Source organism: Myotis nattereri (genome assembly GCF_964212035.1).
Source record: "Myotis nattereri genome assembly, chromosome: 19".
Classification (NCBI taxonomy): domain Eukaryota; kingdom Metazoa; phylum Chordata; class Mammalia; order Chiroptera; family Vespertilionidae; genus Myotis; species Myotis nattereri.
Genome location: NC_138095.1, coordinates 25604953 through 25628194, shown reverse-complemented (window position 1 = coordinate 25628194; position 23242 = coordinate 25604953). Strand labels below are relative to the sequence as shown.

The following is a 23242-nucleotide window of genomic DNA, read 5'->3' as shown; positions in this document are numbered from 1 at the left end:
CCATGGGGAGCCCAGGCCAACCAGGAACCCGTGTGCCAGGCCTGGTGACAGGTGATGGAGCCCCGGGCTTTGAGCACAGACTCTGGGGGGTGACCCAGGGACCAAGGCCTGTGACCCCAAGTGCTCATGCAACAGCTGGGCCTGTGAGCCTTGGGCAACATGACTGCTCTGGGCCTCAGGGTGGCACCTAAATAGTACAAATGAGGAGGAGGAGGAAGCTTAAGGACACCGACTTCATGTGGCTGATGGGAAGAAAGCGGGCGGGCTGCTGCCGTCCCACCACCACCGTCCCAGAGGCCTGTCCTTCAAACCAGGGCCCTGCTCCACCACAAAGATAAAGTTATAGGAAAAAGAGTAAAACTTGAATTTACTTTTTTCACTTTAAAAAGAATGAATACCCAAAGCACGTGATGGTAATGTATCCATTCCATCGTTCACCTAAACCACATGACTGATCCATTGCTACCACATCAGCACATCCCAGCTCCCGGTCCCCACACCCCGGCCAGCGGCGGTTCAGGCTCAGTCTAAGACCAGTCCCGTCCAGTGCTGGGCACTGCCTCCTAAATGACAGGCTAACTCGCAGTTACCCAAACAGTAATCCAGCCGGGGAACTGCTGGGCCGCCTTTGATCAGACTCACAAAATCACCCGCGAGGGAATTTGCAGACGCTAAGCGGTTCATTCACTGCTCCTACGATCCTTCACAGCGCGCTCATTCACTGAGGCTCCCGTGTGTGGGCACGGTGCCAGGCATGGCAGCTGCAGGCCCCAGGGATTGCCAGGGGACTGCCCTGGCCTTGCAGGGAGGACCTGCCAAGATGCTTCAGTAGAAAACCCATGGGATGTGGGACCAGACGGGGTGATGGTCAGCAGTGGTCAGGTGGGGACGTGTGTGTGTGTGTGTGTGTGTGTGTGTGTGTGTGTGTGTGTGTGGGGTGGTGCTGCTGCTGCTTGCCCGGGGCCCTTTGGAGGATGTGTGTCCCTGTGGTCTCCGGCTGGCAGCAGTCTCTCCTTTCCTACGTGCATAACCCAGCCTCAGTCGGAGCGGATACCAGCATGGCCTGTCAGGCCAGCACCTCACCTCGGTGCCTGCACCTCGATCCCCATGGAGCTGGATGGGAGAGGCCCTGCGTCAGGTTCACGCCAGCAGGTGGGCAGAGCCCAGCCTGAGCACAGCTCCCTGCCACTCCTCTGACTCCTGGTGCCAGAACTGAAAAGGGGCGTCATCACCACCCCCAGGGGCTGTGCTTCCTACCGGACAACTCACTCTGCACTCAGATGGCAGGCTGCTTTCATGGCTTCACACACAGGCGAGCCTCACACCAGCTGAGAGGCTCATTATCGGGGAAAAACCAAAACTGCTCACTCAGACAAAGTGGCTTCCGCCTCAGTGGATTGGGGGGGGTGGGAGGGGGAGGGGGGAGCAGTGCTCCTGGGGTGGGTGGGGAGACAGGAACACTGCTGCATCGTTAAATGCTTAATCCATGTTCAGGGCATGCGGGGCCTGGGCCCCTAGAGTCGGGCAGTAAGGAGCCCAGTGAGCTGAGAGGGGAGGTCAGAGGAAAACGCAAGCGCAGACTGACGATGGGGCCGACACACAGGCAGCCCCAGAGCTGCGGCCCAGCCACACCCTGAGCACGTGGACATCCTCACACCTGCTGAGCGCCAGGCCCTGTGGCTGTTTCTGGGAAAGGGTGTCCCTCAGCCCCAGGCCCGGGTACCCGGCCGCTCCAGTCCCGAGCCTGTGTGGCAAGGGGGGGGGGGGGGGTCCGCTAGCCCCACAGCCCAGTCCACCTCAGGCCAAGATCCCAGGTGGACTCCAGCCTCCATCTTCCCCCACCCTTGGGTTTCCTGGTGTCGGGCAAAGAGCCTGGCCCCGACTCCGGCCCTGCTCCGCTCTCCCTCCTGGCTTTGGAGGCTGGACCCGCCTGGGGCTCACTAGGCACCAGGACTGCCCACTGTCTCTGGTCGGCCCGATGGCCACCTGGACCCTGTTCCCTGGGCCTGGGCCACCACCTCTGTGTGGCTTCCCCTCTCTGACCCAACCCCGGTCTTACCAACCGTTAAAAAGGGTGTCCTCGCCCAGCGACCTCTGGGAGGACGAGGTGACGCACAGGGTCCAGAGTGGAGGGCGCCAGCTCTGGGAAACGACCTGAAGCCACCTGGTCTGTCAAGCACCCCAGCCACCCACACTTCCCCTTGGGGGAGCCCCGGGCCAGGGCAGCGGGGAGCGGGGGACACTCACGTTGATCATAGCATTGGATGTGATGCGGAAGAGGGTGGCCCGCTCGTTCACCGCCTTCAGCTTCTCGCTGCTGTCGTAGGGGATGCGCAGGCCGTCCAGCTCGTTCAGGGAGCGCTGCAGCGCGGCGCCGTGCTTGGCGAGGAGGTCATGGCACGTGCTGAGGTCATCGAGCTTCAGGGAGAGGTTCTTGATGGTGCTCTGGAGCTCAGTCTTGTCAGCTGGGGAGGCAGTCTCGTCCTCGTCGTCGTCCCCAGAGTCATCTGCAGAGAGAAACAGTTGCCATGGTGATCACTGATCCTGACAGTATGAGGGGCCTGCCGGGCTTGAGGGAGGAGAGTGCCCTCGACGGTGCCAGTTCCTGCCCCCCGCCAGGGTGAGGGGTCCCCCAGCCTTCCTGGGTGGGCACAGGCCTCTCAGATAGTGGGAAGGGATGTAAAGGGGGACCGAAGAGGTCACTGAGGCTCAAAGAAGTGCAGTCACACCCCGGGCCGCCCAGCTAGCCCGCTGCCTCCAGAGCCACTTCCTCCACACCAGGTGCCAGGGCCTCGCCTGCCAGGTGAACGCTGACCTCCCCACCCCCTCCTCTCACAGCTGCCCAGTGCCCTCAAGTGCCCTTTCCTGGGAGGCTGGGGTGCCCGAGGTCCTGGCCCACTGCCAGCCAAGCGGTCACAGAGCTGTGGGGGCCTCCAGGGGGCCCAGGGGCAGGGGGTCCGGGCCCTGCTGCTGCTTTAATGCGGAGCACGGGCCAACCAGGAGGCTGAGGGCCTGTGGGTGCCAGAGCCTGCAACTGCTCAGGAGTTTCTGAAATGCCTCGTTTCGGAAATCCTCAGCAAGAAACCTTTTTAGATGAAGGAAATCTGTAGCCCAAGATACAGCCCTTTTTAAAAAGGTGCAAACTGTGAAAGAATAGACCTCTTCCCACAGGGGGCAGGATGTCTGTGGGTGGCCACGGTTGAGTCACTGCTCTGAGCCTGCCCCGAGCAGGTGGCAGTGCCAAGCCAGCCAGTGACGTGGGGCCCAATTGAGCAGGGGTGGCGGGCAGCATGCATTGCACAGCCTGTCCCTGGCGGCCATAAGGAGCCTTGAGCTGGGGGCAGGAGCCCCCCCCCGCCGCCCCCCGCCAGCCCACCTACAGCCCTGCATGACCCAGTGTCGGAGACCACAGGTGCTGGGCCAGGCCCTGGGCCACTGGCTTTGTTCATGTGAACGCGGCGCCTCGCAGGGGTTGGTGGTGGGCAGACCTTGACTATCACTTCCGTTTGGCCAGGGAGAAGTGCAGGTTCCCAGAGGACAGGCCGCCAGGGTGGGCCCTGCAACCAGGGGGCAGAGCGGGATCTGCAGGTCAGTCTGCACCGAAGGCCTCGCCTCGGCCTGGGTCGCCTTAGAAAGGCTCCACAGCCAGCGTGCATCTTGCCTTGCTGGTGCCAGGCCCTGGGCAGGGCACTGCCTGTTAGTGCCCACGACGGCCTAGTGAGGTGGGGCTGGGGCAGAGAGGGTCGCTGGCATGCCCAGGGTCACGAGGTGAGGGAGTTCTGGAGCATCTAGAATTCAGACTTCGGGCTCTTAGCTACAGTGCCACCTTCCTGTCACCCTTCCAGGTTCAGTACGTCTAGCAACCAGTCAGGGCGAGGGAGGGAACCACGTATCTACTTCACTTGTTACTAAGCAGCATGCCCTAGTAAGCCGCTCTCAGGGTCCAAGTTCAAGTCCAGCCGCCAGGGACATGGGATGTGCTTGTTCTGCTCCCAAGTCACTGGGGTTTGGGATGGGAAGACACCCGGTCAGCAATTACAGACAGCACAGCCTGTTCTCTGGGGATGGGGAGTGAGGCTCTCCGGACAGACAGTGGGAGTAGGAGAACGAGGGAGGCAAGAGAGGGTAGGGGAAGTGGGGCAAGGACGGAGTGAGTGGGTGGGTGAGTGAATGACCGATCTTGGGCACATCCCAGGAGATCTGTCAGGCCCGTCAGTTTGCTGCGGCATGGCATGCACGGAGGAGCCGGTCACACACAGGATGGCGGGATCTGGAGAAGGACGTGAGAAGTAGGGGGAGCACAGAGGAGCTAGTTGGAGAGTGCAGATGGTGAGGGCCTTTGACATAGCCGAGGAGCCTGGGCCTTCGTCCCTGGTAAAAGGGAGTGTGTGGTGGCAGGTGGATGGTGGGCAGATGGCAGGGACAGAGAGGTCAGAGGCCTGGCAGGGCTGGGGCCAGGGTGGCCAGGGACTGGGGAGAACAGGATTCCTAAACCCAGCCCGGACATGTTGATGGCAGCACCCACCAGCTCCAAGGCCTCACTCCCACACTGTCCCTCCACCCGCCAGTCCTCAAGGAGAGGATGGGTGTCACTCAGGAGCTGACATGTGGCCCAGCCTCCCAGGCTCCCAGTGTCTCAGGCTGTTCAGACAAGTACTGACCCGGCAGCGTGAACACCCCACGCCGGGGAGGAAGCAGAGCTGAACCATGAAGGGGACGCTGCCTCCAAAATGGTGAACTCTGGCCATGCTGAGTCCCCAAGTCTCAGGGGTCAAGGGTCCTTGGCAAGGAGCAAACCCACACGGGCAAAATAGACGAAACTCAGAGATGCAAACAGAACTGCTTCGTGTGACCTTCCTCAAAGCGGAGAGAAGAACTGACGGCACTGAATTGGCTTCCGCTTTCTGAGGGTGAACGGCAGGTGCCCAGCAAGGGCCGTGCAGTAGCTCCTCAGCTCCCCTGCCCGCTGTCCCCTCTGACGGGGACTCCCTCGGCGGCAGACTCAGTGCAAAGCAAGGAACACGCTTGTGTGTATAAAGCTGCTAAGGCCTGCAGTTCTCAAGCTTATGGCCTTGGGGATTCTAGAGCTTTTATCACCCAAATACACTCTCTGTCCCCACTTCCCACTGGGAATAAAATTCAGCCACAATGAACATCTGCGAGGAACAAAGAACAGTCCAAACTGCAACACAGCAGACACTGAGCTATTGCCAGAGGTGAAATCCTACAGAAATGTTGCAACTGTGTTAACACCAGAATAGCAGCGGCAATCGGGGTTCAGACAAAGCCACTGCCGGGCACAAAGGAGCCCTCTCCCTCCAAGGCCAGGACTTAGCGCACAGCAGCTCTCAGGAGGGGCCGCCAGGCTGCCCCGGGTTGTGGGGTGCCTGCATTCCTTGGCTTGTGGCCCCTTCCTCCCTCCTAAAAGCTAGCAGAGGAGCATCTTCAGTGTCTCCCTCTGGCCTGCCTGCCTCCCTCTTCTAAGGACCCTTGTGACTACAGGGCCCACCTGGATAGTCTCCCCTCTAAGACCCTCGGTCACCCCTTCAGGTCCCTTTGCCATGGAACAGCCCAGGCCCAGGAACAAGGACATGGGGCCACTGTTGAGTGACGGCGCCGAGCGTGGCTGAGCTGAGCACCGAGCTGTGTTCTGTCTTTGATCGTACGTTGATTGGCTGGCCTGGGAGCTGGTCCCCAGAAGCTCTCTAGTCAATCACTGAGACTCCTGGCTGCACACAGCCCCTCTGTCCCCCCTCCAAGCTGGCACATATGCCTGCTGACCGGTCAGAGGAGGTGGTTCTGGGATGCGGCTTTGGTTAGGCGTAGTCCCTACACTGGGGATGGACAGGCACATACTTATGTGTATATGGTTAGTTCCCACCTGAGGACATTTTTCCATTGATTTTTAGAGGGGAAGGGAGTGGGAGAAACAGAAATGTGGATGAGAGAGACACATCGATTGGTTGCCTCCTGCACGCACCCCAACCAGGGCTGGGATCGAACCTGCAACCCAGGCATGTGCCCTCGACCAGAATCAAACCCGGACCCTTCCGTCCCTGGGCTGATACTCTATCCACTGAGCCACACCGGCTGCGGATATGAGTGCCTCCTCTGGAAAAGGACATTAAGCTCCCCACACATGACAGTGCAGAGCCGGGACTTCCTGGCATCAGCCTGCCCGTATCCCTGTCCCTTCATCAGCACAGCTCACTGCTGCGCATAGTCAGTCTTGAATTTACTTCAAACCACAAACGACTTGGAGCCAGAGGAAGCCACTGTGCCCCCACCCCTGCTCCCCACTCGGGGCTCCCCTTGAACCTTTTAAGAGCCGCTCTGGCCGAAGAGCCCAGTGGGCACCTGAGCCAGGGCTGGGACCTTCTTTCATGGGGGGCTCCTGGGGAGGAGTGGGTTGCCGTGGAAACAGCCAGCTCAGCGGAGCCAGGTGAGCTATTTTTATAAGTGGAGCTCTTTTACATCTTTGGAGGAAAATAGATCAAGTTTCTGGATGGCAAGTCCTGTCAGGGGGCAGCTTTTTGAAACCCAGAACCCAAAAGGCCACACAGACTGGTTAGGGACAGGGACAGGATGGCGACACGGTGGCGGGTCAGAGGCCCTGTGGCCACCCCATTTGCACGGTCTCTTGCTGGTTTCTCCCTCACCTGCCCACAACCTCCCTGAGGTCAAAACACAGGCTGACTGGAGGGTCCCCTCCCTCACACACCATGGCTGGGGGGAGGGCGTGCTGAGCTGGGCCTGACAGAGGAGCAGGACGCGGGGGAAGGACGGGCACAGGCCTCTGGGGTGGAGGGACAAGCACAGCAGCCCAGTGGGGTGCTGAGCAGGGAGGGCATTTAGATGGCCCCTCCTCGAAAGCCCTGGGCTCCTCACAGTCAACTGAGCAGCTGCCCTGACCCCTCAGGCTCCCTCTCTCGGGCTCCTGAGAGCCCAACTGGAATAACATCCAAACATGTAAAAAGGGGACCAAGGTCATGGATAGCCTGCTCATCTCTCTAGGCCCAGCAGCAAGCTCAGCACAGGCGCCAGGGCCCTGGGGGGAGACGGGGAGCAGGGGGAGGCAGCAGCCACCATAGGGGACCCGAAGGCATCGCAGGGTGGGCGGTGCAAGGCAGGTGGAGGCCTGAAGCAGCCAAGGCCTGCCACTGGCTGATTGGGGTGGGAGGGGGGAGTCTGTGTGTCCTTTCTCCCCCCCCCCCCGGACCCGCTGGCGCTGGCCTGGCCTGCCTGCTCCACAGAAGAGGGGGCACAGGGAGGGGAGGGTGGTGACGGACCCACAAGGACCCACTGCACCAGGGCCTGAGACCTGACTGTCCAGCAGAGGCTGATGGGCACTTTTGTCCCCAGCAGGACTCACCTCGACCCGTGACGCTCCCTCAGGCCAGCAGCACCATGAATGGGGCAGCACTGCTCCCCTCCCGCTGCTGAGCCTGACCTCGCAGATCAGATCGGGGAGGGGACGGGCCTCAGTCCTGGCCTAGCAGTTCCCGCGGGTGGTCTCAGTCCCCGGGTGGCCGCACCTAACGGGCTCCCAGACCCCGCGTGGGGTGGGCTTTCATGCCACCCTGACCACTGAGTGCTGAGCAGGGAGTGCAGCCCAGCTCTGCAGAGACACACCCGCCGCAGGGCCTCTGAGGACACACAGCAGGTGTCGGTTTCGAGGGAGAACCTGGGGCTGCACTCTTGGCAAAAAACAGCCATTTCCCATCTGCACGTTAGCACCTCAGACAGTCAATGGCCGCGGGTTTGGGGATTTCTGTTTCGATTTCAGGAGGCTGTTAAGCCACCGGAGTTTGATCCCGGACTGTAATCCGCCGAATGCTGAGAAGAGACAGAAAGAGACTTCAAGGCAAGTCCACGGGTGACAAGTAACTCCCGTGGGTCCGAGAGCGAGTGGCCGGTGCTCAGTGACTGCCCGCTCCTGTGCACCCATGTGCCGTGGCGTCCCCACGGGAATCGCACCCACAAGAGGGAGGGCGGCCTGGAGGGTTAAGGATGGTGCCCCTCCCCCACGGAGGCAGGTGAATTAATGCTGAGAAGTTGGGCCTTGAGGACGCTGGAAGGATGTTAGGATCTAATCTGGTGGAAAATCAGATGATGATAAATAATGAATTGTGAAACCCTGGCAGGCAGGTGGAAAATGCAAGCCAGAATACCAGCGTCATCTTGTTCTTGATGACCCTCTGCAGCCATCGCCCCTCCTCTCTCCGGGGTGACCAGCACAGGGGTATCGAGGGCAGCAGGCGCCCTTGCCATCACATTGGATTCTCTGGCAGCTTCCCCAGGGGAGGGGCACAGGGGCTGCATCCTCACCAGGCGGCTATCAGCAGGACAAGGTGGAGCCCCGGGGATGGGTCCCCTACATGTAAAAACTGGGCCTGGCTTCCATTCTCCCAGAGCTGCAGGGGCACAAACCTCATCCCTCAAACACGAGTCTGTAGGCACCCTCTGTGGCGGAACCCTCTGCCGGAGCCCTGCTGGCTAGCGAGGCCAGCACACAGTGAGAGGCCGGGCAAAGGAAGGGCCGGGCACAGTGTCAAAGCCGCCAGCCACATGAGGGGTGAAGAGCAGGCGCATGAGCAGTGCTAGGCTGCGAGGATACCCACAAGCAGTGCCTCCCTCCTCGCCAGGAGGCTGGGGCCCCGCAGCCACACAGCAGCCTCAGGAAGACCAATGGCCCTGGAGCAGGGCCCACCTCCCTCCAGGGAAACAAACCTGGCGCAGAGACGGAGCAAAGATAGAGGCGCGGCTCGTCGTGGCATCTGCTTGATGCTGAAGATAACCTGCTGCCCAGCCTCCCCCGGCCTGCAGGACGCCCAGCCCACCTGTGGCTTCCACCTGAACTGGGGTCTCCTTTAGTGAATGGGGGTGCCCATCCCAGGTGAAGCACTGTGGGGTGCCGACTCTCCCCAGGGCCTCTGGGCTCCTCCCCGTCGCTGTCCAGGTGTAAGTCTTACCCCAGGGTCCCAAGGAGCATGGGCAGCTCCTTAGCCAACCGGAGGCAGGTGCAGGAGGGCCACCCTCATGGCAGCTGGACTTCGGCCGGGAGACGGCCCCCCACTCCCCGGCTGCGGGCACTGCTGCTCTGGCCTGAGCCCGCATTCAGGGGAGCACTGGTGCTCCCCTTTCTCCCACCTGCTGACATCAAGCCCCGGCTCCCTCTCCCCAGTGCCCTGTGCTGCCAGCTGGGCAACCAAACTAGAAAAAAAAACCTCCCCTTCTCCCGACAATTCAGGAAATGAAACAGTTTCCGTGTTTCTGTGTTGAAGGCTAGCCTTGGTCCACTGAGCACAGTTCAGCTTCGTGTGTTGCTCTCATCAGAGTCCATGTAGCAGCTGTTCCATATCCCTCTGGGTTATGAGCTGTGGTCTCCCCATGACCCCGCCTGCTGGGGCCGTGGTGGGAACATGGCAGGAGGGCTGCTTTCTGCCTTTGCTGGCGCTTAGGGAGGTGCCACGCTCAGCCCAACTCCCAGCACAGCCCCTCAGAAACCATGACCACACTTCACACACCTCCGTCACCAGGCACCACTGGAACCCGATCACTCGGCGGACTGCGGGGGGCCCAGCAGTCCCCACCCAGTGAGAGGAGCCCTAATGCACGAGGAGCCCACCTGGGTGAGCGGTTTCTGCGCAGCACAAACGCCTGTCTCCGGGCCACAGGAGGTCTGGTGACCCGCCAGTGAGAACCCCCCCCCACCCCCCCACCCCCCCCCCACCCCCGATCTGCCCCGGACAGCGTCACTGCTGAGCAGGCCACTGGAAACTACGGCCTTGCACTTTCCTGGCCTGAACACAGCCACGCTGCTTATCCCCGGAAACCATCTGATGCCGCGGAATCACACTCAGGAACTTTCCGCATGCAGCTGCCTCTTGGCGTCAATGACGGGGAGTGAGCAGAGGCGGGGCCTGAGGGGGGGAGAGGGCTCCCACCAGCAGGGAGGGAGCACGGGCTGCATCTGCCTGGCTGAGCCCCTCTCCCGGGCCGGGCAGGCGGGCGGTGCTACTAAAACCTGTAGACTGAGTGGATGGCTGTTTTGTCTCTGCGAGGCGTGTGCAGGTGTGAGCAGTGAGGGGTTAAGGTGCTTTGGGGTCAGGAGAAGACTCGGTTCAGGGCTGTCCTTGTGCCACCCCTGACTCGAGCGAATACAGGAATCCAAAGGGACGTGAGTCACAGCCTGATCGCCCTGCGACCTGCCCCACCTCAGCCAGACCTTGGCCGCACAGCCCCTGCAAGGAATCGCCTTCACCCCGCCAACCTCTCTGGTTGCTCTCCCACCTCTTCAGTCTGCAGAGTGGTGGGTGGGCCGGCGGGCAGAGCTCTGAAGGAAGGGCAAGGAGACCCCAGGCCCTGCGGAGGTGGAACCTCATCCTCTGCCCCAGACGAGCGAACTCTCATCTCAGAGAAACAAGGGGCTAAAGCGGGCCCTTTCGTTTAACCAAGTTAGAGAGCTCTCCCCGTCTACGAGACACGCAGACCTGGAGTCCCACTTTGCTATTCATCACCCCTGTGACCTGGCATAGTTACTAAACCTCCAGTTTTTCATCTGCAAAATGGGTTAACATATCTGTAAAGGGCTTAACACAGTGCCTCGCCTCCAGCGAGGCCATGATTGCCTGGCTATGGAAAGGGTCCCAGCCACGTCCACCACAGACCAACACATGACAACGCTTCCCTTTGGGCTTCCACACAGAGGCAAGAGAAGACGCAGCTGACGGGCCACGGAGGGTGAACACAAATAATATCCGAGCTTGTGGGGAAAACACATGCTTTTTGGTTAGTCAGGTGCAAGTGGAAACACTAACAGGGCACAGCTTTATGCCGGTCAAAGACTCTCAGGATGATGGAGGTCTCACCCAGGGGAGGTGTCCACCCCCAGCCCCTAAAGCAGTGGTTCTCAACCTTCCTAACGCCGCGACCCTTTAATACAGTTCCTCGTGTTGTGGTGACCCCCAATGTCATGGTTACAAATTGAACATCATTAAAGCATAGTGATTAATCACAAAAACAATATGTAATTATATATGTGTTTTCCGATGGTCTTAGGCGACCCCTGTGAAAGGGTCATTCGACCCCCAAAGGGGGTCGCGACCCACAGGTTGAGAACCGCTGCCCTAAAGCATCAAGGACCGGAACACTGGGCCAAAGGGCAAGGGGTACCACAGAGATGAAGTCACATCCTTGGACTCAGTGATCACTCTCTTGGGAATTTGTCCCAGAAAGAAACACCAGAGGAAAACTTTACATGCCAGCAGTGCTCAGGCAGCAAGCAGTTTGGCTCTGACAGTGTGGGAAGAAGCAATGTCTAACAGAAGGAAAAGGCTTCCCACAGCTATCCGACGGACACACTAAGCCTGCGATAATGTGGGAAAGTGCTTAAAATGAAAAGTCGTGTGAAATGGCAATTTTGTATCCCAATGATGTAAAAAGGATGCTCACAAAAAGGAAAAATACTCAAAATAGAGACCTAAAAACAGTGACATGAGGGATACTGGAGCTATGGAAACCCCATGAACATCTGGAATTGTTGCCTTAACAGTAAATAGCCCTTAAAAATAATGACTGCACGGGGGTTAGGCCAAGAACAAAGTGTATCTGGGTGTGGGTGGGCATGTGCGGGGGGAGGTGAGAGGGGGGCTGGGAGGGAATTTCTTCAGGTGGATGAGCAGCTGCCAAATTGTTAATGATCTCACGGTCATGCCCCATACAAACCGCCAGCTTCTGATGAAACATATCCTGGGCAGAGGCGAGCACCTGGGGGCTGGGCCCGTTCTAGCCTCTCAGGAAAGAACATCTGTCCTCTGACCAGCTCCCACCTACAGCCAGAAGGACGCCAGGCCTGCCAGGCCACGGGGACTGCCCACGGGCACTGCCCGGGTGTTCGGCTCCCCGAGACTGTGGCCTCGGTCCGCCTCACCACCCCGCCCAGCCCGAGCAGCTATTTCTGAAGATGTGCGTCAGGCGTCACTGTTCAGCACGCACGTCAGAGGGAAGCCGAACAGAAAAGGACATTTCTCTCTGGCAGCCTGAAGCCCGGAGCTCCATCTCGATTCAGACTGCTCATCTATTGGATCAGATGCTGTGCCGGTCGGAGCTGCCGGGCTCTTTACAGGAAAACCGGGTGTCGGGAATGACTCCCGTCCACAGAGGGCGGCTACATGACCCTCCCTGACGAGGTCAGAGGAAGAGGCACCGAGAGCGAGCCTGTCCGTCAGTCCGTGCCCACTCTCCGCCCCGGGCAGCGCCTTTCCTCAGAGACCACGGACTGCTGCGCCCCTCAGGCCGTGTGCACATTCTCACCTCTTCATGGCGTGACCAGCACCCCCTGGGCTCTGAGTTTGGCCAGCCGGGGTGCGCCCCTTCCTCTGTTCACTGGTGTGGGTTCTGTCACTGGCTGTGGGTGCCGTGTGCCCCACACAGCGGCTGGGACAGTTCTTAGCACAGAGTGACCCTCCATTCTCTTATCGTCACGTGGTCAGTGCTGGCCGAGCGGGCAGGCTCTGGTCCTCCTCCGGCCTGTGTGATCTTAGGAAAGGCACCTCTTTCCCTTTAGCCTCAGTTTCCCCGTCTGTAGAATGGCATGGCTGAGTATCAGTTTACTTGCTGCCACTGATAAAGCCCCCTTCTGTGTACCAAGGGCTTCCCATTTCCCCTATTTCATGCTCCCAAGCAACCTGGCTCCACCGGATGGGGGTGCTAGAATGGCCTCTCCCACATCACCCAGGTCTGATTTGGCTCTGAAGTCTAGACTGTATCAGGTGCAAGGTCCCAAGGTTGCCCTGGCAAGCTGGCTCACTGAAACCGCCCTCCTCGGCCTGTGTGAAAAATACAGCAGTAAGCATTGCTCCCCGACAGGCATCTGCTTGTGAAACATGTGTGCACATAAGCACAGTGGGAGATCCACACAGCAGTAATATTAATGTGCAGCTGCCATGTGCCAGGAAGAGGCAGGTTCATTCACCAGGTAGAACTCTTACCTGTAGAATCCTCCAGGTAAGCAGACAGGCTCCCCCAGGGGACATGTCTGTAAGAGCATGTCCTACCTCCGTGTATCACACCAAGTAACAGTGAACTCCCATGAGGCCAGATGCCCTTCTGCTCCCTGGGCCCAGGAAGGACATACCGAGGTAGGCACTACCCTAAAGCCTCCTTTCCTTAAGCCGCACACCACCTCCAGGGCTGGCCCGCCTGCCCTTCAAGATCCAACCCACCACTGGGGTCCACTCACCTCTCATGAGGCCCTGACACCTCACTCACACCCAACTGAGCACCTGTCTGTCCTCATCCTCCACCACCCAGCTGGGTGTTGACCTTAGGGCTGCCCAAGGCCACCTGGCCCTGACCTCTGTTAAGGCCAGAGTGAGGGGTCCCTACTTTCTGCAATTTCAGAGTTTTGCATTGGGACCAGAAAAGATGCAGAGATCCTATACACACCTGTGTGCATGTGCATGTACACACACACAAAGGCAAAGGAGTGAGCTGCCAAGGGCCGAATTCAGAGCTTACAAGAGACTCTCAATGGGCATTTCTCCATTTGCGGCACCTGGCCCTGCTTGAAGCACAAGATAGACAGACAGACAGACAGATAGACCACTCCTGCCCTCAGCTATGGGGCTGGGGACAACAGGCTCACAGGGGGCAGGGATTTGCTCGGGCCACACAGGACAAGAACTCGGGTCTCCTGATGCCCAGCTGTGCTGAGGGACCCCCAGAGTAGCAGCCCCCGTGATGAACCTCAGTGAGCCCTGATGCTCTCCTGCCACTGAAATGGTCCCCAATCCCCAGGGCAGGTGCAAGCCCAGCTCCCCTCAGCCTGCACAGAGAAGGCTCAGGGGTGAGACACAATTTCCCTGGGACCCTGTTCTCAGGTGAAATTTGTCGGAGTGACCGCTCATTTCAATACCTTTCAATGTGTCTGAAGAGGCCACAGAGGAGGCCAGTCTCACCCCATTTGCATGCTGGGGAGTGGGCCCCACCCCCATGCCTGCCATACCGCAGTGTGAGGGGCCCACCTCCCATAGCTGACAGCTAGCCAGGCCTCCCCCAGCCCCTACCCCTGCCTCTCTCCTCTCTCTTTAGCTGGCAAGGTTCATGGGCATTGTCCTGCCTGAGTGTTTTAAAAAAATGTATTTTGGCCAACATTTAAAAACGGAGCGATTTCCAGTTTCTCCTGAAAACTCGATCAGGCCTCCGAGGCCGCCTTCGCACAGGGCGCCCACGGGAGACACTGTGGTTTGCCCCTGAGGCCTCTGATGCTAAGGCCCAGTCCTTGCTGCTACTGGCCACTGCCCACCTCCCGGGCCTCCTCCTGCCGGACAGCAAGCTCCGCTGCAGGCCCTGTTCTAAGCACCTACCCACCTCCCCGGACCCCTCAGCCCAGACCTACTGTGCAGCGGGGACAGTGACGGGAGGGGTAGGAAGGAAGGCCTGGCCAGGAGGGTCTGGCAGTCAAATTGGTCATCCTGCCATCGCTCTCGAGGTGCAACTGCTCTGGTCACAACTGACCGAGGTGAGCACCCTCCCACCACCAGGCAGAAAGCAAATAGACACCAGCACCCTTGTGGCAGCAAATCTAGAGAATGACAACCAAGAAAACCATCAGGCAGGCCCCTGCAGAGAAACAACTTAACACCTAACTGATAACGCATACTTTTTTTTCTAACTCCAACCTTCACCATCAGAATAAATCCACCTAAATGAACAACAGGACCATCATTTAAACTCTGCATAAAGAACATCACTGCATTAGAAATGACATTACATCCAGCCGAAACCGGTTTGGCTCAGTGGATAGAGCGTCGGCCTGCGGACTGAAGGGTCCCAGGTTCGATTCCGGTCAAGGGCATGTGCCTGGGTTGCGGGCACTTCCCCAGTGGGGGATGTGCAGGAGGCAGCTGATCGATGTTTCTCTCTCATCGATGTTTCTAACTATCTCCCTTCTCTGTAAAAAAATCAATAAAATATATTTAAAAAGAAAAAAAGAAATGACATTACATCCAAAATGAAAACTGGTAAGACCAATCATACTTTGCAAGTTTCTTCAAAGGATTCTTTTTTTTTTTTTTTTTAAATTTTGGAGGGCGGGTAGGGGGGCGAGAAAGAGACACAGACAGAAACATGGATTGACTGCCTCCCACAAGCTCCTACTGGGGATGGAGCCTGCACCCCAGGCACATGCTCTGACCTGAACCCAACTAGGACCTCTGGGTGCACTGGACACGCAACCAACCGAGCCAGGCCAAGGATTCTTAAGACAGAGCCATAGTATCAGCTTCCCATGAAATAGATTTCCAGTGCTCACAATTACAAACACCCCAAGACTTCAGATGTGTGGGTGTGTGGTGGGTTTTTTTGTTTGTTTGTTTTCAGGAGAATTTGGTTTATTCTCCTAAAATGGTTAAACTTGACTCCAGGGCTGAGGCTTGGAGTCTGCAACTTCAAAGATACTTGCACTGGGCCAGGCCTTTATGAAGCCATTAGCATCACCAGTCAGCAGGCAAAGTTAATTCCAAGGTTTGTTAAGATCACAGGGCGTTAATGTCTAAAACAGTGGTTCTCAACCTGTGGGTTGCGACCCTTTGGGGGTTGAACGACCCTTTCAGGGGGTCGCCTAATACCATCGGAAAACACATCTATAATTACATATTGTTTTTGTGATTAATCACTATGCTTTAATTATGCTCAATTTGTAACCATGAAATTGGGGTCACCACAACATGAGGAACTGTATTAAGGGGTCGCAGCATTAGGAAGGTTGAGAACCACTGGAAAAGGAACTGTTTCTAATAAATGATAGGTAAGTGATACTAACGGCCTCTATGACGGTTAGGTCTACAAGGTCAAAGAAACCTCACTTTTCCCTCATATTTTTAAATCATAATATAAACACTCATTAAGGTAAACATAGCAAGTTTCACTCATTCAAAATCTCTAGTAATGGAGGTCTCAAGCACCAGGAATTTCAAACCAGAGCTTCATAAATTTGCTTTAATCTTAAACGGCTAAGCGCTCACCCCCAAGTGCTGACAAGGGGCTCTCAGCCAGTGGTGCCCGCACAGCCTGCTGTCATTCGGGACCACTATCCCCGGGGGCAGCATCCTCAGGGCTGGCCATTGCTCAAACCAAACCCAGGCGGCCACTTACATCCACTCCTGATCTGTCGCAGCTCAAAGGGCAAAGGGGGCGGGGGGGGGGGGGGCATGAACTGAGCACAGCTGACACCTCAGGTGGCCCCAGGAGAAGACACTGTGGGCAAAGCAGCAATTCTGCCCACGCTCCAGAGCATGACACTCGGGAAGGCGGGTTAGGTGGGTGGATTAAACACGGACCGCGGCTTCCCCCTTTTCAGAAAGCTCTGGGTTATATTTCGGTTCCTTTTTAGAGGTTAATCAGACCAACGCGTCTCTAGCTGCAGCCCCCTCTCCAAAATGCCCCACGCGGAAAGCGAATCGGGAGCGCACGCCGGCGGGGTACCGGGACGGGTTCCTCGAGGCTCCCTCCCCACGCCGCGAGGCAGTGACATCAGAGGCTCGCGCGGAGTGATCATGCAGCCGGCGCCACGCCGGGAGGGTGCGGGAGGGTGCGGGCGCGGGGAGCCGGCCTCGGCGCAGGGCAGCACTAACCCGTCTTAAGTTTATTCAGGCAGCCGGGGCTGCAGAAGGAGCGCACGGAGGCCGCCTCCCAGCAGCCGCGTCCCTTCATGCCCGCGGCGGGCGGCCTCCGAGCAGCCGGCGCTACATGCCTCGGGGCCCAGGGGCTGGTGCGGACGCACGGACAGCTCGGTGGGCCGCCCGGCGGAGGCGGCGGGCGCTTGTGGGTCCCAGCGCCGCGTTACCACAATGCACCACTGCCACCCGCCCGCCGCCGCCCAGTGCACGAGCCCGTTAACCCCGTCGGTGCCGCCGGAGCGAGTGGAGCGCGAGCCGCGGAGGCCGCCCCCTGCTCCTCCCCCGAGAGCACGGCCTCTGCTCGCCCTGAGCTAACCCGGGGACACCCCGGGCGCCGTGCGGGCTCCCCATTTAAACGTCACATTCGCATGGGAACATCCGAGCGAAGGTGCCGCCTTCCTGCAGCAGCAGGCTTGGCGCCGCTGTATTTCAAAGGGCAGGTTGCCTTTGAGAGCCGAGGGGCCCCTGAGAAATGAGATGGCTGGGGCCCTGATGATTCCAGGAAATCGGGGTCACCTCTGATTCTGCTGCGGTGGCCAGTGCACCTGTGTCCTGCCACCTGCAGCTACCTGTCCACTGTCCCGGAGGAAGGCAACAGGCGGGTCCCCCGGGCACCAGGCTCCCTTGGCACTGCTACCGCAGGGCTGCGGGCATCCGGGGACAAATGTCTGTCTCCGCCCAGACCTCTCTGAGCACAACTCCCCTGTCCAGCTGCTTGCAGGACTTCTGCATGGTGTGTCTGATGGGCCTCAAAACCCGCATTCTCCCAACCCGAGCTCTCAATACGCCCCCCCCCCCCCCTTACCACAGGCCTCCCCACCTCAGCCAGCGGCAGTGCCCTCCTCCTTGCTCCAGACAGAAACCTTGGAGTCATCTTTGACCTTTTGGGCCCCTAGACCCGCCTCCAAATCGGTCAGCACACCCTGACAGCTCTCCCCTTAGAACGGGAAAGGAGCACAGGGCTCTGTGTCCAATGTCATTTGTTGCAAAAATCTAGAGGCAACCTGAGTCTAACAGTAGGCGAATGCTTACATCAACTTCATGAATATCACAGAGCCGTTTAAACTTGTGTGTGTGATGGCTCTGCACAAATAAGAAACTGTGCTTAAAAACAAAATATGGAGAGGAAAAAGGCAAATCACGCCATGTAGTATAATTATGTAAAAACTATGCATCTAAGGAAATGTTAAAACAACAGGATCACCGGCGAATTTCCTCGAGTCTGGGCTCCCAGAATGCCCTGGGCTTTCCTCTTTTCCAAGACCAGCATGCCCTGCTGTAGGTTCCTGTTCACTTGCCTGTCTCCCAGGCCGGTCTGTGAACTCCCTGATGGCAGGGATTGTGGGCTTTTCACTGTTCTCGGCCTCCAGAGTGGCCCAGCACATGGTAGGTGCACACTGAATGAATGAGCGCGGGAATAAACAAATCAATCAATTGATTAATGAATCGATGGCGAAAGCAACTTACTTACTCATCAGAAGCCCCATTCGGCCCAGACTACACACCACACCACCTTCCTGTTCTCCCAAGCCTCCCATCACTGCTGCCCTGCTGACCCTTCCTGGGCACAACACTGCACAGCCCTCTGCTCGGCACCACTGCCCTTGACCAGCGGACCCTGACTGGACCGCAAGAGGTGAGCACAGGCCGGGAGCCCTGACCTGAGCTGGTCACAGCCGTCCACCACTGTGGGAATTAATGCCTCTGGTTCCTCCTCTGGGGATATCTTAAGAATGAAGCTCTTTAAAATAGCAGTGTTCTAAGAAAAGCCATACATAGATGCTGAGTGCCATCGTTATTAATAAATGACTCTGTACCAAAGCCAAAGAATTAATTTGAGAGCAATTTATGATAATGTGTTGCTAGGCAATTAAAATAAACACTTGAGGGTAAAAAATAGCAATTTATTATTATTTTAGATCAGAAAAATGGAATGGGGGAGAGGGCACCATTCAAGTGAGCTTGAAAAAAGGCAAAAATGAGACATTTCTCTAGGGATGATGCCTAAGCCTGCCTCTGCCCTTGTGTGCCCTTGGCGGCTAGGGGTAGCCGGTTGGAGAGGTGGAGACCAATTCTCTGGAGCTGAGGCTGGCAGTCTTCGCCCTGCAATGAGCCAGGGGCTGCACTGCACCCCTGCACATGTGCTTGGAGGGGTGTCCTGCCTGAGAGCCAGGGCGCCTGGAGTCCCCCGCAAAGGACTGGTGTCGGGCCCTTCCAGGCAGATCTGAGGAATCTGGCCTCTTCTCGCCCCATCTGCCCCCAGAAGTGGCAGGCCCGGCCGGCCCTGTCTGATGACTCATGTCTGCTCTGACCAAAAGGCCCTTTGCCTGTTGCAATCTATTACTTTCACCAACAAACTCCTCAAGACGATCAAAGAGCTGGGATTCCCCAAGGGATTACTATCCACTTGTCTAGACTTCAAGTATTCTTTTTTTTTAAGTGACAATAAAAGGAAATGCAAATCTATTGTAGAATGTTTCTCCCTCTTTGTTGGTTATTAAAGTAGCACAAATGAAAGCAGGCTTGAGGCCGGTCCCCTTTTAAGTATATTAAAATGGCCAGAAACGTATTGACACCCGATGCCAGTGACGGCGCAGGGAAGCTGGCACGGTCACTCCTTGTTGGTGGCACGGAATAGCGGTACGCTCATTCCATAGACAGATGTTGTAGAGCACCAAGGCATCATGAGGCTGCTGCTGCCCTTAACTCAATAACCCAACTCCTGGGAATTTTTCCTCAGAAAATAGTTCAAGAGAAGCAAAAAGCTTTCCATACAAAGACAGTCACTGCATCATTATCTATAATAGCACAAATGGGAGGCTCAAATGCTCAACAACTGGAGGGTAGGTCAAGCCATGACAATACATCAACCCAGTGAACTTTTATACAGACATTACAGTGATCATTTTTTTTTTTAATATTTTTTATTGATTAAGATATTACATATGTGTACCCTCTATCCCCCCTCTCCCCGCTCACCCCCTCACCCCCCCGTTGTCCATGTCCATTGGTTAGGCCTATATGCTTACATATAAGTCCTTTGGTTGATCTTTCCCCCTTGCCCCCACCCTCCCCTACCTTCCCTCCAAGGCCCGACAGTCCAATCAATGCCTCTCCGTCTCTGGATCAGTCCTTGTTCATCAGTTTATGTTGTTCATTATATTCCACAAATAAGTGAGATCTTGTGGTATTTATCCACTCTCCAGTTCCATCCATGCTGTGGCAAATGGTAAGAGTTCCTTTTTTCTTTTTCCTCTTCTTAAAGAATACCTTTCAGCATTTCATATAATGCTGGTTTGGTGGTGATGAACTCCTTTAGCTTTTTCTTATCCGTGAAGCTCTTTATCTGACCTTCCATTCTGAATGATAGCTTTGCTGGGTAAAGTAATCTTGGTTGCAGGTTCTTGCTATTCATCTCTTTGAATATTTCTTGCCACTCTCTTCTGGCCTGCATGGTTTCTGTTGAGAAATCAGCTGACAGTCGGATGGGTACTCCCTTGTAGGTAACTGACTGTCTTTCTCTTGCTGCTTTTAAGATTCTCTCTTTATCCTTTGCTCTTGGCATTTTAATTATGATGTGTCTTGGTGTGGTCCTCTTTGGATTCCTTTTGTTTGGGGTTCTCTGCGCTTCCTGGACTTGTAAGTCCATTTCTTTCACCAGGTGGGGGAAGTTTTCTGTCATTATTTCTTCAAAAAGGTTTTCAATATCTTGCCCTCTCTCTCCTTCTGGTACCCCTATAATTCTGATGTTGGTACGCTTGAAGTTGTCCCAGAGGTTCCTTACACTATCTTCATATTTTTTGAATCTCTTTTCTTTTTTCTTTTTCGGTTGGGTATTTTTTGTTTCTTTGCATTTCAAATCTTTGACTTGATTCTTGGGATCCTCTTGTCTGCTGTTGGATCTCTGTAAATTATTCTTTATTTCAGTCAGTGTATGCTTAATTTCTAATTGGTCCTTTTTCATGACCTCCATGGTCTCACCATACTCCTTGAGGGATTCATTAAATTTATCGGCGGTTTCCATAAAATTCTTGACAAACCTTATAAACGTGGCCTTGAACTCTATATCCAGTCGTCTGGCCTCCTCCGTTTCTGCCAATTGTGACCTGTTTCTTTGTCTCCGCATTTTGGCTGCTTCCCTGTGTTGATAGAGTGGCCTGCGCGCCAGGTGTCCTGTAGGGCCCAGTGGCTCAGCCTCCCCAGTTACCTGGGGTGGACACTCTTGGTGCACTCTTGGTGCCTTGGTTGTTGTAGGATCACTGGGAGGAATTGACCTCCAGGCCAATTGGCTGTGGGGAGCAGCTGTGTCTGAAGTGGGAGAATGGACCCCCTCTGACCACTGGGTACAGTGGCTCCTGGATCTAAGGAGGTGCTAATTCAGCCCCTGCCTGAGGCCACACAGCAGGAACTACGAAGAGGCTCAGCTGTGAAGCAATGCAAGCCGCTGCGGGGCCTTGGGCCTTCTCTTGGAAGTTCCGGGTCTGGCTGGCCCGGCTGCAGTTAGGTAATTATCAGGTTGCAAAGTTCTGGGGCATTCACATGCAAAAGCCTCTGCCGCAGCCCGGGTGGGGCGGGGTCTCAGGGAGGCAAAGGGCGTAGAAAGACGCTATGGCTGATTCTCCGCGCCCGGAGTCGCGCGTCTCAGTGTCCCGGCAATGGCTGCAAGCACCTCCGAGGGAAATCTGCCCCCAAGTTCGCCCGCTGCCGCCTGAGAGAGCAGCCTCTGCCCGTATGAGTCCTGGGTCCCCAGAGACTTGCTGGAACCGGAGATCAGAGCAGTCGGGAGCTTGTGATTCAAAAAGACAGCCGCGTCCTCAGGTGCCACCCCCTTTCCGCACGCCCGCGCCGCCGCCATACCTCTGCACTCAGCCTCCGCAGCTCCTCTGGCTCTCAGCGTGCTTTTCTTTTCTTCTAGTTGTAGAAATTACACTCAGCCAGCCTTCCTGTTGTTTTGGACGATGTTTGCTCCGTCCTTTGGGCTAATTTTCAATTGTTGTGGGAGGCGACTATTTCCCGGTGTTTATCTATGCCGCCATCTTAGTTTTTCTCTACAGTGATCATTTTAACGACAGGAAACCGTTAGCAAGATTTTGCGGTAAAAAAAGGCGGAGCATGAAGTGCCATGTGACATATGATGCCAAAAATGTGAGATACAAGTGTATGTGCAGAGGGGGCACAGGGAGGTAACATGCAAAAATCAAGAACAGTTTTGTGAAGCTGTGAGCCCCCTGAGGAATGTCTTGCATTCCAAATGCTCTTTACCTTACAATGCAATCTTTCCCACAAACGACAACAGTTAACAAGCTGCATTAATCAATTGAATTATTACTTGAAACCCTTTCCCAGGGGGACAAAGGAGGTGCGGAAGAGTCAGCTGGGAGTAGGTGCCCTGTTTAAGGAGCGTGAGTTATGGGGCCACAGGATGGCGGGGACATAGGCAGGTGATCAGCGGGCAGGAAGTCAGGGGCAGTGGAACCAAAACAGTCATAACATCAGTCAGGCTGCCTGGGGATGGGGGTGGGTGGGGGGCTGGGACTGGGGGTCAAATACATGGGCTGAGTTTGGATCTGCAACCCACTCACTGTGGGGCTTGAAGCAAGTGCAAGAGTCTCTTTCTTGATTCTCATCCAGACGCAGTGCTAGCTCCCTGTCCTGCGCTGAACTGTGCCCCCCAAACTCATATGTTGAAGTCCAAACCTGCAGCACCTCCAAATGTGGATGTATATGGAGATCGGGCCTTTAAAGGGGTGATTAAGGTAAGATGAGGTCATACAGGTAGGTCCTAATCCCATATGACTGATGTCCTATAAGAGGAGATTAGACACAGACCAAGAGATGACCATGACAATGAGAAGGCAGCCACCAAACAAGCCCTAAGGAGAGGCCTCAGAAGAAACCAAACCTGCTGATAACTTGATCTTGAACTTCTGGACTCCGGAACTGTGAGAAAACCCATCTCAGTTGTTAAAGACACTTAGTCTGTGCTATTTTGTATGGCAGCTCAAGCAAACTGATACACTTCCCTTTGCCAGCCATGAGATGACACCCCAGCACAGGCAGGCACTCAGAAAACACCTGGGAAAAGTGAACCACGTGTGGGACAGGGCACTGATGCCTGGAACACACTGCCCCAGCCAAGACCCGTGCTGGAAAAGTGGACCTCAAGGTCCATCAATAAATTCATTTAACGGAGAAGTTCAGAATGGCCAGGCTTTGTCAAAGCTTCTCCCATGATCCCTGTGAGGCTGGGCAGGATGGACTGATGTAGCTGGCAAAACTGAAGTTCAGTGAAATAAAAGGGTTTTGTTCGAAGTCAAAGAACAAGTACAGTCCAGAGAGGGGTCAAGAATGCAACATTTTATGCCGAAACCGGTTTGGCTCAGTGGATAGAGCGTCGGCCTGCGGACTGAAAGGTCCCAGGTTCGATTCCGGTCAAGGGCATGTACCTGGGTTGCGGGCACATCCCCAGTAGGGGATGTGCAGGAGGCAGCTGATCGATGTTTCTCTCTCATCGATGTTTCTAGCTCTCTATCTCTCTCCCTTCCTCTCTGTAAAAAATC

At 56.3% G+C, this 23242-nt stretch overlaps 1 protein-coding gene across 3 annotated transcripts in view; it reads right to left on the bottom strand.

Moving 5' to 3' along the window:
• The window catches only part of OSBP2 (oxysterol binding protein 2), a gene marked incomplete at its 5' end in the record, with an annotated part of 59122 nt that overhangs the window by 11829 nt on the left and 24051 nt on the right, over window positions 1–23242 (bottom strand). For all 3 annotated transcript variants that reach the window (XM_081113824.1, XM_081113825.1, XM_081113826.1), the window contains one exon: window positions 2248–2507. In XM_081113824.1, coding sequence (XP_080969950.1) covers window positions 2248–2507 — 260 coding nt within the window. The remainder of the gene's footprint in view (window positions 1–2247; window positions 2508–23242) is intronic.